Here is a 21168-nt window from a genome sequence, read left to right as displayed (position 1 = left end):
GTAAATTAGTGTCTGAAAGCTTATATCTTGACCTATAGACATCGGAATTTGATGAAACAAGTTTCTATGCATTCGTATCGTTGCCCTGATCATAAATATGTCACCAAACATATTTTTTAAATAATATTTTAAGTGATTCAAATTTTTAATACCAAATTAGGTCATATTGGAATTAAAAAATTCAAAAAATAAAAATATTTGGTAAAAAATATTTTTATGGATATATTTACGATCAAGACAATGATATGAATGCATAGAAATTTATTTCATCAAATTCCGATGTCTCTAGGTCCGTATATAAGGCGTCCCATTTTGTTTTTTTTTAAAGATATTTAAATTTTTGGGACCAATCTCTGGATTCGTCCCAAAATTTGGGACGAATCCAGGATTCGTCCCAAAACTTAAAATAATTTTAAAAAAATTAAATCAAAGACCGAAAGCTTATATCTTGACCTAGAGACATCAGAATTTGATAAAACAAGTTTCCATGCGTTCGTATCATTGCCCTGATCGTAAATATATCACAAAACATATTTTTTAAATAATATTTTAAGTGATTCAAATTTTTAATACCAAATTAGGTCAAATTGGAATTAAAAAATTCCAAAAATAAAAATATTTGGTAAAAAATATTTTTATGGATATATTTACTATCAGGACAATGATACGAAGGCATAGAAATTTGTTTCATCAAATTCTGATGTCTCTAGGTATATATTTTTTAATACATATATAGGTTGCTATTAGCTAAAAAGGTGTTGTGTAGTGAACGGTTGTAAATTAGTGTCTGAAAGCTTATATCTTGACCTATAGACATCGGAATTTGATGAAACAAGTTTCTATGCGTTCGTATCGTTGCCCTGATCGTAAATATGTCACCAAACATATTTTTTAAATAATATTTTAAGTGATTCAAATTTTTAATACCAAATTAGGTCAAATTGGAATTAAAAAATTCAAAAAATAAAAATATTTGGTAAAAAATATTTTTATGGATATATTTACGATCAGGACAATGATACGAATGCATAGAAATTTATTTCATCAAATTCCGATGTCTCTAGGTCCGTATATAAGGCGTCCCATTTTGTTTTTTTTTTTAAAGATATTTAAATTTTTGGGACGAATCCAGAGATTCGTCCCAAACTTTGGGATGAATTCCTGGATTCGTCCCAAATTTTGGGACGAATCCAGGATTCGTCCCAAAACTTAAAATAATTTTAAAAAAATTAAATCAAAGACCGAAAGCTTATATCTTGACCTAGAGACATCAGAATTTGATGAAAAAAGTTTCTATGCGTTCGTATCATTGCCCTGATCATAAATATGTCACCAAACATATTTTTTTAATAATATTTTAAGTGATTCAAATTTTTAATACCAAATTAGTTCAAATTGGAATTAAAAATTTTCAAAAATAAAAATATTTAGTAAAAAATATTTTTGTGGATATATTTACGATCTGGACAATGATACGAATGCATAGAAATTTATTTCATCAAATTCCGATCTCTCTAGGTCCGTATATAAGGCGTCCCATTTTGTTTTTTTTTTAAAGATATTTAAATTTTTGGGACGAATCTCTGGATTCGTCCCAAAATTTGGGACGAATCCAGAGATTCGTCCCAAACTTTGGGACGAATTCCTGGATTCGTCCCAAATTTTGGGACGAATCCAGGATTCGTCCCAAAACTTAAAATAATTTAAAAAAAATTAAATCAAAGACCAAGCTTATATCTTGACCTAGAGACATCGGAATTTGATGAAACAAGTTTCTATGCGTTCGTATCGTTGCCCTGATCGTAAATATATCACAAAACATATTTTTTAAATAATATTTTAAGTGATTCAAATTTTTAATACCAAATTAGGTCAAATTGGAATTAAAAAATTCCAAAAATAAAAATATTTGGTAAAAAATATTTTTATGGATATATTTACGATCAGGACAATGATACGAAGGCATAGAAATTTGTTTCATCAAATTCTGATGTCTCTAGGTATATATTTTTTAATACATATATAGGTTGCTATTAGCTAAAAAGGTGTTGTGTAGTGAACGGTTGTAAATTAGTGTCTGAAAGCTTATATCTTGACCTATAGACATCGGAATTTGATGAAACAAGTTTCTATGCGTTCGTATCATTGCCTTGATCGTAAATATGTCACCAAACATATTTTTTTAATAATATTTTAAGTGATTCAAATTTTTAATACCAAATTAGGTCAAATTGGAATTAAAAAATTCAAAAAATATAATTATTTGATAAAAAATATTTTTATGGATATATTTACGATCAGGACAATGATACAAAGGCATAGAAATTTGTTTCATCAAATTCTGATGTCTCTAGGTATATATTTTTTAATACATATATAGGTTGTTATTAGCTAAAAAGGTGTTGTGTAGTGAACGGTTGTAAATTAGTGTCTGAAAGCTTATATCTTGACCTATAGACATCGGAATTTGATGAAACAAGTTTCTATACATTTGTATCATTGCCCTGATCGTAAATATGTCACCAAACATATTTTTTAAATAATATTTTAAGTGATTCAAATTTTTAATACCAAATTAGGTCAAATTGGAATTAAAAAATTCCAAAAATAAAAATATTTGGTAAAAAATATTTTTTATGGATATATTTACGATCAGGACAATGATATGAATGCATATAAATTTGTTTCATCAAATTCTGATGTCTCTAGGTATATATTTTTTAATACATATATAGGTTGCTATTAGCTAAAAAGGTGTTATGTAGTGAACGGTTGTAAATTAGTGTCTGAAAGCTTATATCTTGACCTATAGACATCGGAATTTGATGAAACAAGTTTCTATGCGTTCGTATCATTGCCCTGATCGTAAATATGTCACCAAACATATTTTTTAAATAATATTTTAAGTGATTCAAATTTTTAATACCAAATTAGGTCATATTGGAATTAAAAAATTCAAAAAATAAAAATATTTGGTAAAAAATATTTTTATGGATATATTTACGATCAAAACAATGATACGAATGCATAGAAATTTATTTCATCAAATTCCGATGTCTCTAGGTCCGTATATAAGGCGTCCCATTTTGTTTTTTTTTTAAAGATATTTAAATTTTTGGGACGAATCTCTGGATTCGTCCCAAAACTTAAAATAATTTAAAAAAATTAAATCAAAGACCGAAAGCTTATATCTTGACCTAGAGACATCGGAATTTGATGAAACAAGTTTCTATGCGTTCGTATCGTTGCCCTGATCGTAAATATGTCACCAAACATATTTTTTTAATAATATTTTAAGTGATTCAAAATTTTAATACCAAATTAGGTCAAATTGGAATTAAAATATTTCAAAAATAAAAATATTTGGTAAAAATTATTTTTATGGATATATTTACGATCAGGACAATGATACGAATGCATAGAAATTTATTTCATCAAATTCTGATGTCTCTAGGTCCGTATATAAGGCGTCCCATTTGGTTTTTTTTTTTAAAAGATATTTAAATTTTTGGGACGAATCTCTGGATTCGTCCCAAAATTTGGGACGAATCCAGAGATTCGTCCCAAACTTTGGGACGAATTCCTGGATTCGTCCCAAATTTTGGGACGAATCCAGGATTCGTCCCAAAACTTAAAATAATTTTAAAAAAATTAAATCAAAGACCGAAAGCTTATATCTTGACCTAGAGACATCGGAATTTGATGAAACAAGTTTCTATGCGTTCGTATCATTGCCTTGATCGTAAATATATCACAAAACATATTTTTTAAATAATATTTTAAGTGATTCAAATTTTTAATACCAAATTAGGTCAAATTGGAATTAAAAAATTCCCAAAATAAAAATATTTGGTAAAAAATATTTTTATGGATATATTTACGATCAGGACAATGATACGAAGGCATAGAAATTTGTTTCATCAAATTCTGATGTCTCTAGGTATATATTTTTAAATACATATATAGGTTGCTATTAGCTAAAAAGGTGTTGTGTAGTGAACGGTTGTAAATTAGTGTCTGAAAGCTTATATCTTGACCTATAGACATCGAAATTTGATGAAACAAGTTTCTATGCATTCGTATCGTTGCCCTGATCGTTAATATGTCACCAAACATATTTTTTAAATAATATTTTAAGTGATTCAAATTTTTAATACCAAATTAGGTCAAATTGGAATTAAAAAATTCAAAAAATAAAATTATTTGGTAAAAAATATTTTTATGGATATATTTACGATCAGGACAATGATACGAAGGCATAGAAATTTGTTTCATCAAATTCTGATGTCTCTAGGTATATATTTTTTAATACATATATAGGTTGTTATTAGCTAAAAAGGTGTTGTGTAGTGAACGGTTATAAATTAGTGTCTGAAAGCTTATATCTTGACTTATAGACATCAGAATTTGATGAAACAAGTTTCTATGCGTTCGTATCGTTGCCCTGATCGTAAATATGTCACCAAACATATTTTTTAAATAATATTTTAAGTGATTCAAATTTTTAATACCAAATTAGGTCAAATTGGAATTAAAAAATTCCAAAAATAAAAATATTTGGTAAAAAATATTTTTATAGATATATTTACGATCAGGACAATGATATGAATGCATAGAAATTTATTTTATCAAATTCCGATGTCTCTAGGTCCGTATATAAGGCGTCCCATTTTGTTTTTTTTTTAAAGATATTTAAATTTTTGGGACGAATCTCTGGATTCGTCCCAAATTTTGGGACGAATCCAGAGATTCGTCCCAAACTTTGGGACGAATTCCTGGATTCGTCCCAAATTTTGGGACGAATTCCTGGATTCGTCCCAAATTTTGGGACGAATCCCGGATTCGTCCCAAAACTTAAAATAATTTAAAAAAATTAAATCAAAGACCGAAAGCTTATATCTTGACCTAGAGACATCGGAATTTGATGAAACAAGTTTCTATGCGTTCGTATCGTTGCTCTGATTGTAAATATGTCACAAAACATATTTTTTAAAATAATATTTTAAGTGATTCAAATTTTTAATACCAAATTAGGTCAAATTGGAATTAATAAATTCCAAAAATAAAAATATTTGGTAAAAAATAATTTTATGGATATATTTACGATTAAGACAATGATACGAACGCATATAAATTTATTTCATCAAATTCTGATGTCTCTAGGTAGATATTTTTTAATACATATATAGGTTGCTATTAGCTAAAAAGGTGTTGTGTAGTGAACAGTTGTAAATTAGTGTCTGAAAGCTTATATCTTGACCTATGGACATCGGAATTTGATGAAACAAGTTTCTATGCGTTCGTATCGTTGCCCTGATCGTAAATATGTCACCAAACATATTTTTTAAATAATATTTTAAGTGATTCAAATTTTTAATACCAAATTAGTTCAAATTGGAATTAAAAAATTCCAAAAATAAAAATATTTGGTAAAAAATATTTTTATGGATATATTTACGATTAGGACAATGATACGAATGCATAGAAATTTATTTCATCAAATTACGATGTCTCTAAGTCCGTATATAAGGCGTCCCATTTTGTTTTTTTTTTTTAAAGATATTTAAATTTTTGGGACAAATCTCTGGATTCGTCCCAAATTTTGGGACGAATCCAGGATTCGTCCCAAAACTTAAAATAATTTTAAAAAATAAAATTAAAGACCGAAAGCTTATATCTTGACCTTGAGACATCGGAATTTGATGAAACAAATTTCTATGCATTTGTATCATTGTCCTGATCGTAAATATATCTATAAAAATATTTTTTACCAAATATATTTATTTTTGGAATTTTTTAATTCCAATTTGACCTAATTTGGTATTAAAAATTTGAATCACTTAAAATATTATTTAAAAAATATGTTTTGTGACATATTTACGATCAAGTTAATGATACGAATGTATAGAAACTTGTTTCATCAAATTTTGATGTCTTTAGGTCAAGATATAAGCCTTCGATATTTGATTATCTTTTTTTAAAAATAATATCATTTTTGGAACAAATCCTGGATTCGTCCCAGATTTTGGGACGAATCCTAGATTCGTCCCAGATTTTGGGACAAATTCTGAATTCGTCCCAGATTTTGGGACGAATGCAGTATTTGTCCCAAAATCTGGGATGAATTCTGAATTCGTTCCAGATTTGGCGACGAATTTAGCAACGAAATTGTTTCTTGTTGCAAATTTGAAACAAATTTTTTTTGTTGCAATTTTCGTTGGTTATTTGGGTCGAAATTTGTTTTCGACCCTAAATTTGTCGCAATTTTGGGACGAATAATTTTCGTTCCAAATATTTGTCCCCAAATTTATGTTTTTTTGTAGTGAAAGTTAACATTGTGATTGGAGATTTTTCTCTAATTTACCGATAAATTAAATGAGGAAGAATAGCTTGAAAATAATTCTTTTCTTTACTCTCCTTGCTGGGAGGATAAACACAAACCCTGTATTTATAATTAAAATTAGTGTTAACTCTTTCCCCACAATTACTTTGTTTTGATTAATTTGATTTGGTCGAATTAAAGTTAACATATTTCAATTTAATTAATTATATATATTTAAAAAATATATAATTATTCTAAATCTACTGTCATGGGCCTTTCAACTTAATTAGCTGGCCTAATCAAAATTAATTATTCAGATATAATGTCTTTCTCATAGCAATTTGTTTTCAACAATACAAGTGGACTTGTCTTGTTTTATTAACGCTGACTTCGACTTGACTAAATAAAATACTTCAACTTGATTTTTTTTATGTTATTTAAGCTGGCTTGTTGTATTAAAGTAATACGTACTTGACTACATAAAATAATACAACGTGACTTGCTATTTGATTTAAGCTGGCTTATTGTATTAAAATAATACGAGTTAACTAAATAAAATACTACAACTATACTTGTTTTTTATTTAAGTTGGCTTATTGTATTAAAATATATGAGTTTACAAAATAAAATTTTATTATTAGGGGTGTAATCGAGCTGAGTCGAACTCTTAAATGTTTGAGTTTGACTCGTTTATAATTGAGTCGAACTCAAGTTTTATTTAACAAATATATTCATGGTTCACGAGTTTATTTGAACTTTTATCGAATCTAAACGAACTTAATTATAAATATAAATTATAAATTTAAATATTCATTAAAAATTAAATTAGTTCTTTAAAGAAAATTATAATACTATTATTAAAATTTATAATTTTATTTTAATAAATAAATTTAATATATTTGTCTATATGTTTCATAAGTAGAGTGTAAAATTTATAAATTCAATATTAAAATTATTATTTTTTATTTAAAAGTTGATTCATGAATTTAACGAACATGTTCACGAGCTAATGAGTTGAATATTGTGAAACTTGAATTTAGTTTGTTTATCTTAACGAGTCTTATTAAACGAGCTCAAATGAACTTTTATCGAATCGAGCTTCGAATAACTCATGAGCGGCTTGATTCATTTAAACCCCTGTAATATATGAAAGACAAACGGCAACGCACAAAACACCAGTCAGTCGGAGTTGAGATTGGCAAAGGTAGGTAGCTATGGAGGCTGCTTTGATCTTCTTCCTGTTCAACAAGCTCGGCGGAATCACAGTCGACCAAGTGCAAGCTCAGAGCAGATGCTCTGAGCTCCTGCTGCAGTATACAACTCCACCTTTAGATCAGATTCACGCTCGCATAGAACGAAACGCCGCGAAGTTCAGGGTGATACACTGCTTCCTTGAAAGATCTAATCGGTCGACTGATGTTGCTGCTGCTTCTGAGGCTTGGATCAAAGAGGTGATCACACAGTTTCCTATACTTTTATGTCTTTTGTTCCTCCATGCATGCTTTTAACTGATCGTTCTCATTCTTCTACAAAACTAATAGCCCAACTCTTTAAGGAATTTAATCAAATTATTGATGTCATAAGACAAAATATTTTGTTTTTTTATGGATTATATGATAGGTGAGAGTAGTAGCCTTTAAGATGGAAGACATCATTGATGAATACCTCTATCTAGTTGAAGAGCAACGTGGAAGAACATGGAAGTATTATCTCTCAACACCATCAATCCTAATTTGTGGCAGTCTTGGCAAGGCTTGGCATGATATTGATTCTAAGTTAGAAAACATGGAGAAACATCTTTCTGAACTTGAAAGCATGAACAATCTATATGGTTTAACAATAAGTGGCAATGAGGATAGAGTGAATTCAGAAAGCGACGACGCTCATCATTATCGAGTTTGTGATCCGATGTTAATTGATGAGGACGATGTAGTGGGGATAGAAGAGCATAAATCTAAGTTGCTTTCGTGGTTGACTAATGCTGATACTTGCAGGAAGATGACAGCAATTGCAGTATGGGGAATGGGTGGCCTTGGGAAAACTACACTCGTCGCAAATGTCTATCGCCATAGTACCGTGAAGAGTCACTTTGATTGTCAGGTATGGGTCACAGTCTCACAAACTTATAGAGTGGATGAACTCCTAAGAACAATGGTCCAGGAAATCTTCAAGGGAAAAAAGGAGTTTGCCCCAGATGGTATTACTACCATGCCACGATCACAGTTACTTGAAAGCATCAGAGAAAGTTTGCAGCAAAAGAGGTACATAGTCGTTTTGGATGATGTTTGGCGTGTAGACTTGTGGGAGAAAATAAGCCATGCATTTGTTGATTGCAACAATGGAAGTAGACTTCTTGTTACTACTAGATACCATGAAGTAGCAAGGATAGCAAATGAAGTACATATGATAAAGCTGCAACAACTTAATGAAAAAGATGCATGGATTTTGTTTTGCAAGAAGGCATTCCGAAGAGAGAACAATAATGATTGCCCACAAGAGCTTGAGGATTACAGTAATAGGATTTTGAACAAGTGTCAAGGCTCACCGTTAGCTATTACAGTAATTGGCAGATTATTATCAACCAAGGAAAAGAGTGAAAGTGGATGGAAGGAAGTCTATGATTGTCTTCACTGGGAGTTTGAAAAAAACCCTTCGCTTGATGCATTGAAGAGCATTCTTAACCTTAGCTTCAATGATTTGCCTTTCTATTTAAAGAATTGTTTTGTTTATTGTAGCATCTTCCCTGAAGATTATCTAATAAAAAGGAAGAAACTAATCCGATTGTGGGTCGCCGAAGGATTCATGAAGAAAAACAACAATAACAGAGTAATGGAAGAGGAGGCTGAATATTATCTTGCTCAACTTGTGGATCGGTCCATGCTTCAAGTGGTGGAGAGAAATAATTTTGGGAGGCTGAAGGCTTTCAGAATGCACGATGTTGTAAGAGAGGTAACACTTGAAATATCTAGAAATGCAAAATTTTGCATGATTCTTGATGGTTCACAATCAGTTTTGGACAATCAAACTCGTCGCCTTTCCATCCAAACAAATGATGAATCCCTTGACTTAGATAGAAGGAGCTTTTCACAACTTCGCTCTTTGCTTATGTTCTCTACATGCAATTTTAGTTCAGATTCCCTAAGAGCAGTTTTAATTAGTTTCCAAATGTTGAGGGTGTTGGAGCTGGAAGATGCTCCAATCTCCAACTTACCAAATGAAGTTTCAGCCTTGTTTAACCTTCACTATTTGGGGTTGAGGGAAACAGGAGTGCAACAACTTCCCAACAATATCCAAAAGCTCCAGAGTTTGCAAACACTTGACCTCCGTGATTCCAATATAGTGAAGCTCCCACGTGGTGTGACACAATTGAAGCAACTTCGTCACCTATTTGTGACTGAAATTGAAATTGAGTTTGGGGGATCAACTGTAGTTGGATGTGTTCCAACTCTTGAAAGGGCATGGCAGTGGAAGAACCTACAAACCTTGCGGTCAGTTAAAGCAAATGAGAAACTTGTACAGCGATTGGCAGATATGAAAGAGCTCCGATCATTAGCAGTTGAGGAGGTGGAACATGCCCATTGTCCTCAGCTTTGCACCTCATTGGCTATGATGAGTAACCTTCGCTCCTTGTGGTTGTCAGCACGACGGAATGAACAGCTCAACTTTGAAATGTTAAATTCTCCAACTCCTCCACTTCAGAAGTTGTATTTGGAGGGGAGATTATTTGAAGGAAAAATGCCTAGATTTATTTGTTCTTGTGCAGATCTCACACGTGTGAGATTGTTTGGATCACTGCTAATAGAAGATCCACTTCCTTCACTCAGCCAATTGCCTAAACTAGTGGAGTTAAGTTTGGGTTATGCGTTTGACGAGCAAAAGCTGCACTTTAGAAAAGGTTGGTTCCTTAATCTTAAGTCGCTTAGTTTGAAAGGATTGAATAAGTTAAATAACATTGTGATAGAGAAAGGTACTTTAACAAATCTACGTGAGCTATTGATTAGTGGACTTAGAGAATTAAGGATGATCCCTCTTGGTATCGAATTTCTCACCAATCTCCAAAGTCTGTCTCTGTTTGGCATGCCTAAGGAGCTAGTGGGAAAATTAAGAGAGGACGACGGCAACGAAGACCGACAAAAGATTAGGCATATTCCAAATGTTTTTTTTTATTGAATAAGAATTTTTTTATATATATTTCTTTATGTATAAAATAACAGCCCTACAAGGGAATGAGCAAGAATGAAAATATTTATGAAGTCATTGTACTATGTATAAATTTTGCAATATTATAAACTGAATAATTGAATTGTTTGCTCATGATTTTTTTTAAAATAGTCTCGGTTTCTATTGACTTTTCACAATCAAACTATAAAATAAAAAATTATTTATATTGAATACTAATAAGAGAATTAGTTCTCAATTAAATAATTATGTATTCATTGTATCTTGTAAAAATAATTACAGAATACATTAAATAATCAAGATCTAATTAAATTTTAAAATATGAATTAATTATTAATATAAATAAATAAAATGAAAGAACTATAGATGTAATTTTTTTTAATTATTATATCTTGTATATCAATTTACAAGTGGTTGGATTTCAAAATCATTTATGCTTAATTTTTTCCATCTAATTATCTAATATTTCATTAAAAAAATAATGTATCCAAGATAAAATAATAAATAATAAATAAAAAAATAAGCCAACTAACTAACTAAGATAGGCTAGCCTACCCAATCCAGCGAGATGAGCCAGCCAAGTGAATTAGGTCAGTAGAATGAGTATAATCGTCAGATTGACCCAGCCTATCAAACAATTTAAACGTATTGAGTTAAAAATTTTATCAACACATTTAAAAGTATGTCCAGGTGGGCAAAACCATCTAGGCCTGCAATCCATCCAGGTTGGCTCGCGACAGGCTTGGATTGACCTGTGGGTTGAGAAAAAAAATTCTCAAAACCTAAAATTAAAATAGAAAATTCAAGAACTTTGAAGACTAGACTTTAACTTGAATCGGATCAAACTCCACCAACTTTTGTACTCATATCAAATAACGAATATTTATCGGAATAAAAAATCAAACGTTTTAAAAGACAGGCTATCTACAGCTAACTGAACTTTGGACAGATTATCTTTCAAAACCATCAATCCTTTGTTGCAATCTTGCTAAGGCTTGGCATGGTATTGATTTTCGTTAGAAAACATGGAGAAACATCTTTCTCAACATGAAAGATTGTTGAATTCAACAAGATTATTGAATTATTGGGCTTAGATTTTACTGTTGTTTAGAAGAACTCGTCAATGATCATGTTCATGATCATACCTATTGATAAGATGATGAATTCCATATTCCGAATATATGTTCTTTGTTATTTCACTTTGATTCCCACTCAGCAGCATCGAGATATTGACCAATAGTGTGTTCTTACCCATTGATATCTCAAAGAACTTCAAGTAACTAATCAAAGTTCATTATCTGGTCAAGATTGAGGTGGTACGTACGACAATCAAGTGAATTTGAATTAGTATAGTCAAATCAAAACCAAATCTCACGTGGTCTACTCCAATACAACCAAATGTATCCCAATTTTATTACCAAGCTAAAGATAAACTTTAATAAAATCGAGATAATCTTGTCAAAATAATTTGTCCTTATTTTTTTACCAATCGTGGATAATAAAATTTTGGATCGAATTACAAATTGAATCTTTTCATATTTAATGGCTTAAACACTTTCCGTGTGTAAAATACAGTACCCAAATAATAATAAAATAATAAGATTATTTGAGGAATAATCTTAACGAAATTTTTAAAAATTTTCTGAAAATTTTTCGAAGCTCATATAATGTACGTTAAGGGGGGGGATAAATTATTGAGCTAGGAGAAAGCATGTTTAAGCTACCCTATTTGAACAAGAAAATATTTGATTTATTTATTTATTTATTTTTTTTCCTCTTTTCCTTCGTTTCATACCCATGCCCGAAGCTCGACGCTGACCCCCTTTCCTCCTCTCCACAGTTTCTTCTTCCCGAGCCTCTTCATCATCCCAAACCGACGGTGTTTCCTCTTCTCTCTCGCTGATAAAGCCCGTCGGCCAAGTAAGTCTTGTCCCCTTCCTCTCGCGTGGACGACTCGATGCCGACGATCGCCGGCTTATCCTCATGCGCTAGCTTTCTCTGCCAACACCGACTACTGCCTGGCGCTGCCAACACCACGGATCCACCATCAGCATGTTGTGCCCTAGTGTCGGCGCAGATCTAGCACACTCTTCTTGAGTCGTGCCCTAGCGACGCCGTCGCTCTTCTTTGCCCTGGATCAGCATCACAGTAGCGAAAACCCGAGTTCCCTTCTTGTGTCATTGCCCTAGATCACCGCCTAGCACTTGAGGTACATCTCATGCCCTAGCCTTAGTCCTTCTTCAGTTGAGCTCTCTGCTCCAACACTAACCTCGCGTCATCACCCCGTTGTCAACCCCCATTCTGTGCTACTCCGATCAAGAGTCCGCGGAGATCCCTCTATACCGATTACTGCCGCCATGGAGTGGCTCTATCTCAGATCAACCCTCTCCTCACTCAGAATCGAACGACAAAGGGGCTACAGCCACTGGTGACTAGCTGCGGCTGGCCAGATTTGAGTGGTTTTTGGGTGGTGTCGGCTGCAAAATCTTTGGTAGCAATATCTTCCAGCAGCAACCTCATGATAACATTCTATTTCATTGAGCAGCTGCGATTCTGAATTGAGGTAAGAATTGTATAGAAGTCGATTAATACCAAATTTAAATCCATTGTTTTCTTGTTGTATGAGATCGATTCCAGTTTTGAAAATTTGAAGTGTTAATTGTGAGAAAAGGATTGGTTCATTTATGGATATTGAGGTTAGATGTTGGATTTTAACTAGGGTTTGGGTTGGATCCAATTTGGGTTAGCTAATTTGGTTGGATTGTTTAGGACAATTCAAATTGAGGTTCCTAATGAAATTAGGATTTAGTTTAGCTAGTTACATTTGGAATTATATGTTTGATATTACAGAACTTTGATTCGAGACAGTGTCTCGACATGGGATCTATTTTGGATACGATCTTCATTTTTGAGGCGGATACCTTGACTTATCTCTTTTGATAATATCATTTTGATATGCATAGTAGGTTATAGCCACTAGTAATGATTATGTTTATTTTTACTTTGGTATGTCACTACATGATACCTGTTGCATGTTTTTATCTGTTCTGCATTTATGTTTTATACCCTCTTGATTATTTCCTTGTGTATTTATATTCATAGAGGTAGTGACATACCATGCCTTATTGTGTACCGGACTAGTTATTGGTCATACCAGTCAGGTGTACCTAGATCCTTTTATTGGATCCATTTAACTTTTGGTATATACTTTATGGAGGTGGATATGGTCAGGATTTACATGCTTAGTGACATGCACCATTTTACATGATTGCATGCTGAGCGATTGTCAGCTCCATTATTATTGAGCACATCGCTTCAGTTATATAGATCTGCACACACAACTACTCATGAGTTAGTGGTATATTAGGTAGGGTGTGTTGTAGCAGGTTGCTCTGTCAAGGGCTCCGCTGGCCCCTTCATGGGTAGTGGTAACACAGCGTGATAGCAGGACATGGATCCCTCCTCTAGACTGTCTTAGGAAGATGAGAGCATTAAGCTCCCCCACTTTACTTGGGGTAGGAGGATAGGTGTACTCCGACAGCATTCTGTTGTCTCGATCACTCAGGAGTAGTGATGGCAGAGTGCACAGTTATCATAACCCTACCCACTCGGTCTCACCATCGTGTGTGAGATGGCTGACTGGCGTCAGGGGTGACTTTGTCATTTGCATCCTATGCATAGATTACATTTATTGCTTGTGATTGTTGTATTTTGGATGTTACATTTGTTCGGGTTGTATATGATTGACATGTATACAAGAGACATGAGGTATCTAGTCCGACGACCTTTATGTCAGAATAGGAGGCCCTGGTAAGTACAGTTTCTCTTGTCTTTTCAGTTTTGCATTTCTAGATTTGACCAGGAGACTATACAACATGATAATTATTATTGGTTATATTATAATATGCATGTCAGCTTGATACCCGCTGAGTGTTGGACTCACACCATTGTTTGATTTTTCTATTTCAAGTTGAAGTTGTCAGGAGGTTTCAGTTGCTAGTCTCCACTAGGTGTCGAGGTGGTTTTATATTTTGGACTTATGTTTCCTTGTTAGTGAACTACATACTTGTGATGTATGCATTTTGCACTTTGAATTTTATATCGTGCTTCGATTATAATGCCCATGTTTCCGCTGCGAAGGTTTTCCGTTGTGTTGTGTTTTCCTCGTTGTAGTGGAGTAGACATTATTATAACTATGTGGTTGTGTCTGTAAAATATCGAAAAGGGTGAATAACCATAAGGGAATTTTTTAGGATTTTTAAAAATTTTCTGAGAATTTTTCGGAGGTTGTATGATGTAGGTTACGGGGATAAGTGTTGGGTCATAGGAAAGTCTGTTTAGGCTACCCCATTTAAACGAGGAAATGATTAATTTTTATTTATTTACTTCTTTATATTTTTTATTTCTTTTCATTTTTTTCTCTTCTTTCTTCCTTCGTTCCTTTTCTTCCGTTTTCTTACCGTGCCCTAAGACAACCTGACGTCATCTTCTTCCCCAAACCATCGTCGCCGACGCCTCTTCTTCTCCCCTTCCCTCGTGTTCATAACCCCCGACCAAAGGGAAGCCCGAAGCCCCAGCATCACTTTCGCTCTCCTGGTTGAAGACACCAGGAGCTCGCTGGAAGATTGAGCATCCGAGCCATGACCTAGATTTGGTCTCTCGCCGCCGCGTCTCTGCTCGGTTTGGTTTCGGATAGGAGCAAGGAGCCGAGCCCTTTTCCCATTGGTTGTATCGTTGATGTCGTGCCCTAGCCTGCTCCGACCGCCGGCTGCCTCCTCCTCCTTATATTTTTTTCTTTTCCGGTAGTCGGATTTACTTACTCCGGCTTCTCTCCTCTGTGACAATCGCCGGACTTCTCCATCCGACGACGTGCAACCAATCCAGCACGCCCCTACTTTTGGACGTGATCACAGTTGTTGTCGGTCAGGTGAGTGTAAGGAACTAGGACACTAAACACGCGTAAGCGCAGCAGAAAACATCTAGTTCCTTTCCAATAGATCCATGCGAAATGAAACCATATACTAAGTACTAATTTTCTACATGAGAAAGTTATACCTTTGTTGTGTGCCCTTCGCAATCAGGACATCAACGTTTCTTTAGATGCGGATCTTAACGCGATCAAGTGACCGTGACTCAATGGTATCCACACGAACAAGTCTTGTTTGTCTCACAAACTCACAAAGTGGAGAATGAAACAACCAAAGGTTGTGCTAGCAACTTTTCTTGGAGGTTTCGGCCAAGTAGAAGAGAGGAGGAGGAAGAAGAGCATCAAAAACTTATCATGAAAATGAATCCAAAAACTCCCTTTTATAGATTCATGCAATTGCCTCATGCCTTAATCTCAATTGTCTTGATTAACATTAATATTTGTCATGCAATGCATGAGCAATTTAATTTGTTCACTCCTCTTTATTCATGATTTCAAATTCATGAAATCATATAATGAGTCCAACTCATTAATCATGAAATAATTCATGAAATCATATAATGAGTCCAACTTATTAATCATCAATCCAATTGATTCAATGAGTTTAATTTGAATTGGACTCAATCCAATGATTCATCATATGAATCCATCTCCATTGACTTGTTCTTTGCGTGTGACCCAATAGGTTCTTGTAACGTTGGTAATGTATCCAAATCAACATTTAAATACATAAGCAATGAGTGACATCTAACAAGACATCATTACTACCCAAGTGATGAGAATGCCGAGATCCGACTTAACCTTTCCGTGACTATTATCTTGTATGACTCAATCCTTTTATCTTCTATATCTAGATTGATCAATGAGGCATAAACCGTGTCATCCTCTTATCAATCTTTATGTTTCTTGATATCTAAGTAGACGCACTCAATTAAATAAACTCAATATCGCATATTGACTTATTTAAGCATGACCATGCATTCTTGTGTCCTACTAATCAAGGGGCTTGATGTGAGAGCTCGAGTGTCGTGCTACGGGAGCTTACATCAAATTACAATTTTAGTTTACCGAACCCCTCTACACTAAAGTAGTATAGAGATGACTCGGGTCGTCTCCCCAAAGAATGTAGCGATAAATGATAAAATTAGGATCAATTATTGCTTTGAATTTTAACGTGAAAATAGAGGGGTTGGATTTTGAATTTTGAACTACGATATGAAAAACAAACAAGTATGAAATCAAACCTAAAGAACAAAAGAGCAATGCAAGGATGAAATCTAATCCTAATTAATAAAAGACATCCTATCTATCCATTAGTAGTGATCTCTTAACGCATTGTCACTCTACGCTACGATTCACCATTAACGGAATTAAACTAAGGAATGAAATAGCGAAACATTAAATGAAATCTAACCTAGTAAATGAAAGACGATGCAATTAAGAAAACCTAGTCTAACTTAAACTATGATTGCAAGGAAATTAAAGACAACATTGAGTAAACAAGTAATGAAACTAAGTATGGAATGTAACTTAGAGCATTAAAGAAAGCTAATCTACCCTAGCCTAATTGCATTTAAACGAAGAACAAAACTTATAGCAATTGCAAAAGACAAGACAAGCAACCATTAAGTGAAATAAAATGCACGAATTTAAACCTACTGTTGGAAGAAACATTTTGTCGAACACCTTATGAGCATAAATTGAAATGACATGAGTACGTGCAGATCTAAAACAAGGGAGAACAACTCAATACAAGCATTCATCAACCAACTAAAAGAAACAACACTATCAATTCGAATCAAGTGAAGAAACTACAACAAACAAAAGCTGTCCATATCTGTTGAAGAATTGCTGATCGAACTTGAAGGCTGCTGTGGAATGAAGAAAATGGCCACCAGAGCTTGAAGAAAATCAGATCTATAGAAGATGGATCTCAGTCTGCCCAAATTTGATCCGGATGAAGGAAGTAGTGCTGCTCGGAATGTGAAAGGTGCTGTTCGGAAGAATCAATGGCGCCGGCAGATGGAGGAGATGAGGTGCTGTGAGGTACCACTCCTTCTTCGAGGTACCACTCCTTCTTCCACTGCCTGTCCGAACCCCAGAAAGACAGAGAAGTCGGAAGGTGAAGGATCTCACCGGAGAAACCCTCTCCGGTGAGGTGAAGACTACCGTCACCGCTTGGATCTGAGCAGGTGATGGTAGAATGGAATTGAGAAGAAGAATAAGAGGAGAATGGGGATGTCCGCGGGATGATGGAGGAGAGACAAGCTACGGCCGGCGGCAGTGAATGAGGAGAAGTGGCCGCCGACCGTCGGTGGTTAGCTCTGTCGCGAGGAGAAGAAGCGAACGAGAGAAGATTGGAGATAGCCCACTGTGTCGTGTGCGTGAAGAAGAGGAATTTCTTAACGGGTTCGGGTTTGGGTTTTGGATCTTGCATTTAAGGTTAAAGGAAACAAAATCCGGATCCAATATGAGAGTAAGGATTGAAATTGGGCTTTTATAATTGGGCTTGAAGAGTGGAGCTCTACTTCTTTCTTGATCCAAATTGGAAGGAAATGAGTCGAGTTCTTCAAATTAGCTCATGCTCAACCTTAGCATTGGGTCCAATTAATTTGACTCCACTCATGTCTATGACTCCTCTTTAATTCCCTACAAAAATCATGAAATAATAGCAAAATTAGGGAAATAGTATAAAAAGCTCATAAATATATCCTAACTCATAAATCATAATATTAAGCAAGATTTAAGTGGAAGAGAGGATAAAAATGCTAAGTATGAGTGTTAAAATATTATATAAAAATGCTAATTATCAGGGCTCATAGATATCACTTCCGTCATATTGAAGGGATAAATCTCATCTACATCACTCACATCCCTCCGTATAACTTATTGCATACCCAGTGATCGACTTTATGGTCTACCCTGTTATGGGTGACGTTTGTTGATACCAAAGTATACAACTCCTTATGTCGGGAATCGTAGTGACTTCAGGTCTAAGGACTATTCATACTAATAGTCACATGAGAATCGTAGTGTCAACATGATATCTCATATCCATGACTTGTGAGATTAAGTCATCTGTTGACCTACATGTTAGTTTCAACGCATTAATATTGTCCTTGCATATTAATGTTTGACTAGGAATAGTTAAGAATAGTGTTCTATATATATCTACAATATCTCACTATCAATTCAACCAATTGATATGTTGTAGGTTAGAACCTTCTACTCTAAGATATTATTATACTTATTCATTCGGCACTGAATTGAAGTAAATATAATAACCAACTTTACTTTATTTTATAATGAAATATTGTTAGTTAGAGCCCTAGAGTCAATCATTTGATGATTGTATGGACTCATGTATATCATATTCTTGTATATTAATAAAGGCATTTGTTTGGTTATTATACTTATTTATATTAGTGCCAAATAGACTAAGTATAATAGCGTCCTTGAGTAGAATGTTCTTACCTATATCAATCGATTGGTTGAATCGATAGTGAGATGATATAGGGAACACTACTCTAAATCATTCCTAGTCGAGTATTAATATTCAGGGACAATGTTAATACAATAAGACTAGCATGTAGGTCAGCTCGATGACTTGATCTCACAAGTCATGGATATAGAGATATCAAGCTGACACATTAGAGAATGTATCTTGAATGACTCGCCATGAGAAAGTATCATGGATCGTTATATGAGTGTCATATACTTTCTCGTATGGCTATTAGTATGACTATTAGTCCTTAGACCGAAGTCACCATGGATCCCTACATGGAGTTATGTACTTTGGTTTCGTCAAACGTCACCCGTAACTGACTATAAAGGCGATTCTTGGGTATATAACGAATTATGTAGAGGATGTGAGTGATGTAGATGTGATCTATCCCTCCCATTACGGGAGCGACATCGGTATTCTTGATAGAGTGAGACCACTAAGTGCATGGCCATGCCCAAATGAGTCAACATGAGATGTTGAGCTCATTTGATCGAGTGAGTCTACTTGGAGTTCAAGATTTAGATTGATTAGAGGATGACACGGTTTATGCCTCATATTAATCAATCTAAATGTCTAGGATAGAAGGACAATGTCACATATTTTGTGAGGAGTCACAATTGGTAGTCACAAGGTGATGTCGGATCTCGACATTCTTGTAACTTGGGTAGTAATGATGTGTTGCTAGATACCGCTCATTACTTATGCTCCTAAATGGGTTTAGAGCATTGCCAACGTTACAAGAACCTATAGGGTCACACACTAAGGACAATTAGATGGAGATTTGGTTCATATGATGAACTAAGAGGATTAGATTCATTTGATGAATCATATTGGATTAAGAGTAATCCAAATTGGGCTAATTGAGTTGGACTCAAGTTGATTCATGTATTCAATGAGTCTAATTTAGATTATGACTCATTAAATCAACTTAATTTAATGAATTAGATTCATTATATTAAGTTGGCTTGAATCATATGGTTGGATTAGATCAACCATGAGAGAGATTTGATCAAGTTTGACTTGATTTGAGAGGAAGAGAAAAAGTCATGTTTGACTTGATTTTTTTTGCCACATCACTAGTGAGTTGGCAAGATGTGGACCAATAGGATTGCTCCACATCATCAATGTGTGCCACCTCATGGAGGTTACAAGCCTCCATAGCATTTAATGTGACCGGCCCACATTAAATGAGGAGTTACACTTGTTGCCATGTCATTTAGTGAAGTGGCAAGATGTGGACCAATAGTGTTGATCCACATCATCCTAGAGTGCCACCTCATGGGGGTTACAACTCTTTTATGGCTCCACATTAATTACACTTAATGTGGAAATGGGAGTTACACATGTGAAGGTGGCCGGCCACTTGAATGTGTAGAATAATTTTCATTTTAAAATTATTCCATTCATTCATTCCTTCTTCTTCCTCCTAGAGTTCTTCTTGCATTCTCCCTCTCCTCCTTTCTTGGCCGAACCACATAGGTGCTAGTACACCTTGGTTTTTGGTCACCTCCATCTAGTGTGTTCGTGTGGATACTTCTAGAGGACCGTGCGCTTGACGGTCTTGAGATCTGGCACCATTTGGACGAGCGGGATTCGCGTGGGGCGCGCATCAAGGGTAATGATCTTAACTTTAGTGTAGATCTAAAGTTTTTACAAACTCGTACAAGAAAAGGTTTTTCGAAAAGTTTTTGTTTACGAATCTTTGCACGAGATCCATGGCTTTGGGTGACTCGGGGTTTCCGCGACGCGAAAAAGCGATTTTCGCGGCCCGACGAACCCAACAAATATGATACAAAAGAAGCCCTTTACAATCATCTCATAATTGGTACTAGGGCTAATACTAACAATCTCCCACTAGCACTAGTGTCAATCACTAAAATATCTAATACCCAGTGACCTAGTATGACCATCATGCTTCCTTTGTGCCAAAGCCTTGGTCAAGGGATCCGCAATGTTAGCATCGATCGGTACTCTACATATATTCACATCTCCTCTATCGATGATCTCTCGAATGAGATGGAATCGCCGCAGTATATGTTTGGATCTTTGATGAGAGCGAGGTTCCTTAGCCTGTGCAATAGCCCCATTACTATCACAATAGAGGTTTATTGGGTTTGCTATACTAGGAACAACACCAAGCTCTGTAATAAACTTTTTGATCTAAACAACCTCCTTTGCTGCAGCTGAAGCAGCAATGTACTCGGCCTCTTTTGTATAATCAGCGACTGTGTCCTG

The 21168-nt window shown here is 34.5% G+C and overlaps 1 protein-coding gene and 1 long non-coding RNA gene across 2 annotated transcripts; both read left to right on the top strand.

Moving 5' to 3' along the window:
- Nucleotides 1-7536: 7536 nt before the first annotated feature.
- Nucleotides 7537-10492, top strand: LOC122032837 (disease resistance protein RPM1-like). Its single transcript, XM_042592154.1, has 2 exons — nt 7537-7773; nt 7943-10492. The coding sequence occupies exons 1-2, from the start codon at nt 7537-7539 to the stop codon at nt 10490-10492; spliced, it is 2787 nt and encodes a 928-aa protein (XP_042448088.1).
- A 1801-nt stretch (nt 10493-12293) lies between these two features.
- LOC122032204 lies at nt 12294-13216 on the top strand. Its single transcript, XR_006125991.1, has 2 exons — nt 12294-12710; nt 12822-13216. It is a non-coding gene; the product is annotated as an uncharacterized LOC122032204 (long non-coding RNA).
- Nucleotides 13217-21168: the final 7952 nt, after the last annotated feature.

The sequence above is a fragment of the Zingiber officinale genome, chromosome 11A, assembly GCF_018446385.1.
Source record: "Zingiber officinale cultivar Zhangliang chromosome 11A, Zo_v1.1, whole genome shotgun sequence".
Taxonomy (NCBI): Eukaryota; Viridiplantae; Streptophyta; class Magnoliopsida; order Zingiberales; family Zingiberaceae; genus Zingiber; species Zingiber officinale.
Note: the sequence above shows the minus strand (reverse complement) of the source record. Positions and strands in the feature narration are given on the sequence as shown.

Coding starts and splice junctions, on each gene's coding strand:
- LOC122032837 (XM_042592154.1), top strand. CDS start 7,537: ATGGAGGCTGCTTTGATCTTCTTCCTGTTCAACAAGCTCGGCGGAATC. Junction 7,774..7,942: donor CTGAGGCTTGGATCAAAGAG/GTGATCACACAG, acceptor ATTATATGATAG/GTGAGAGTAGTAGCCTTTAA.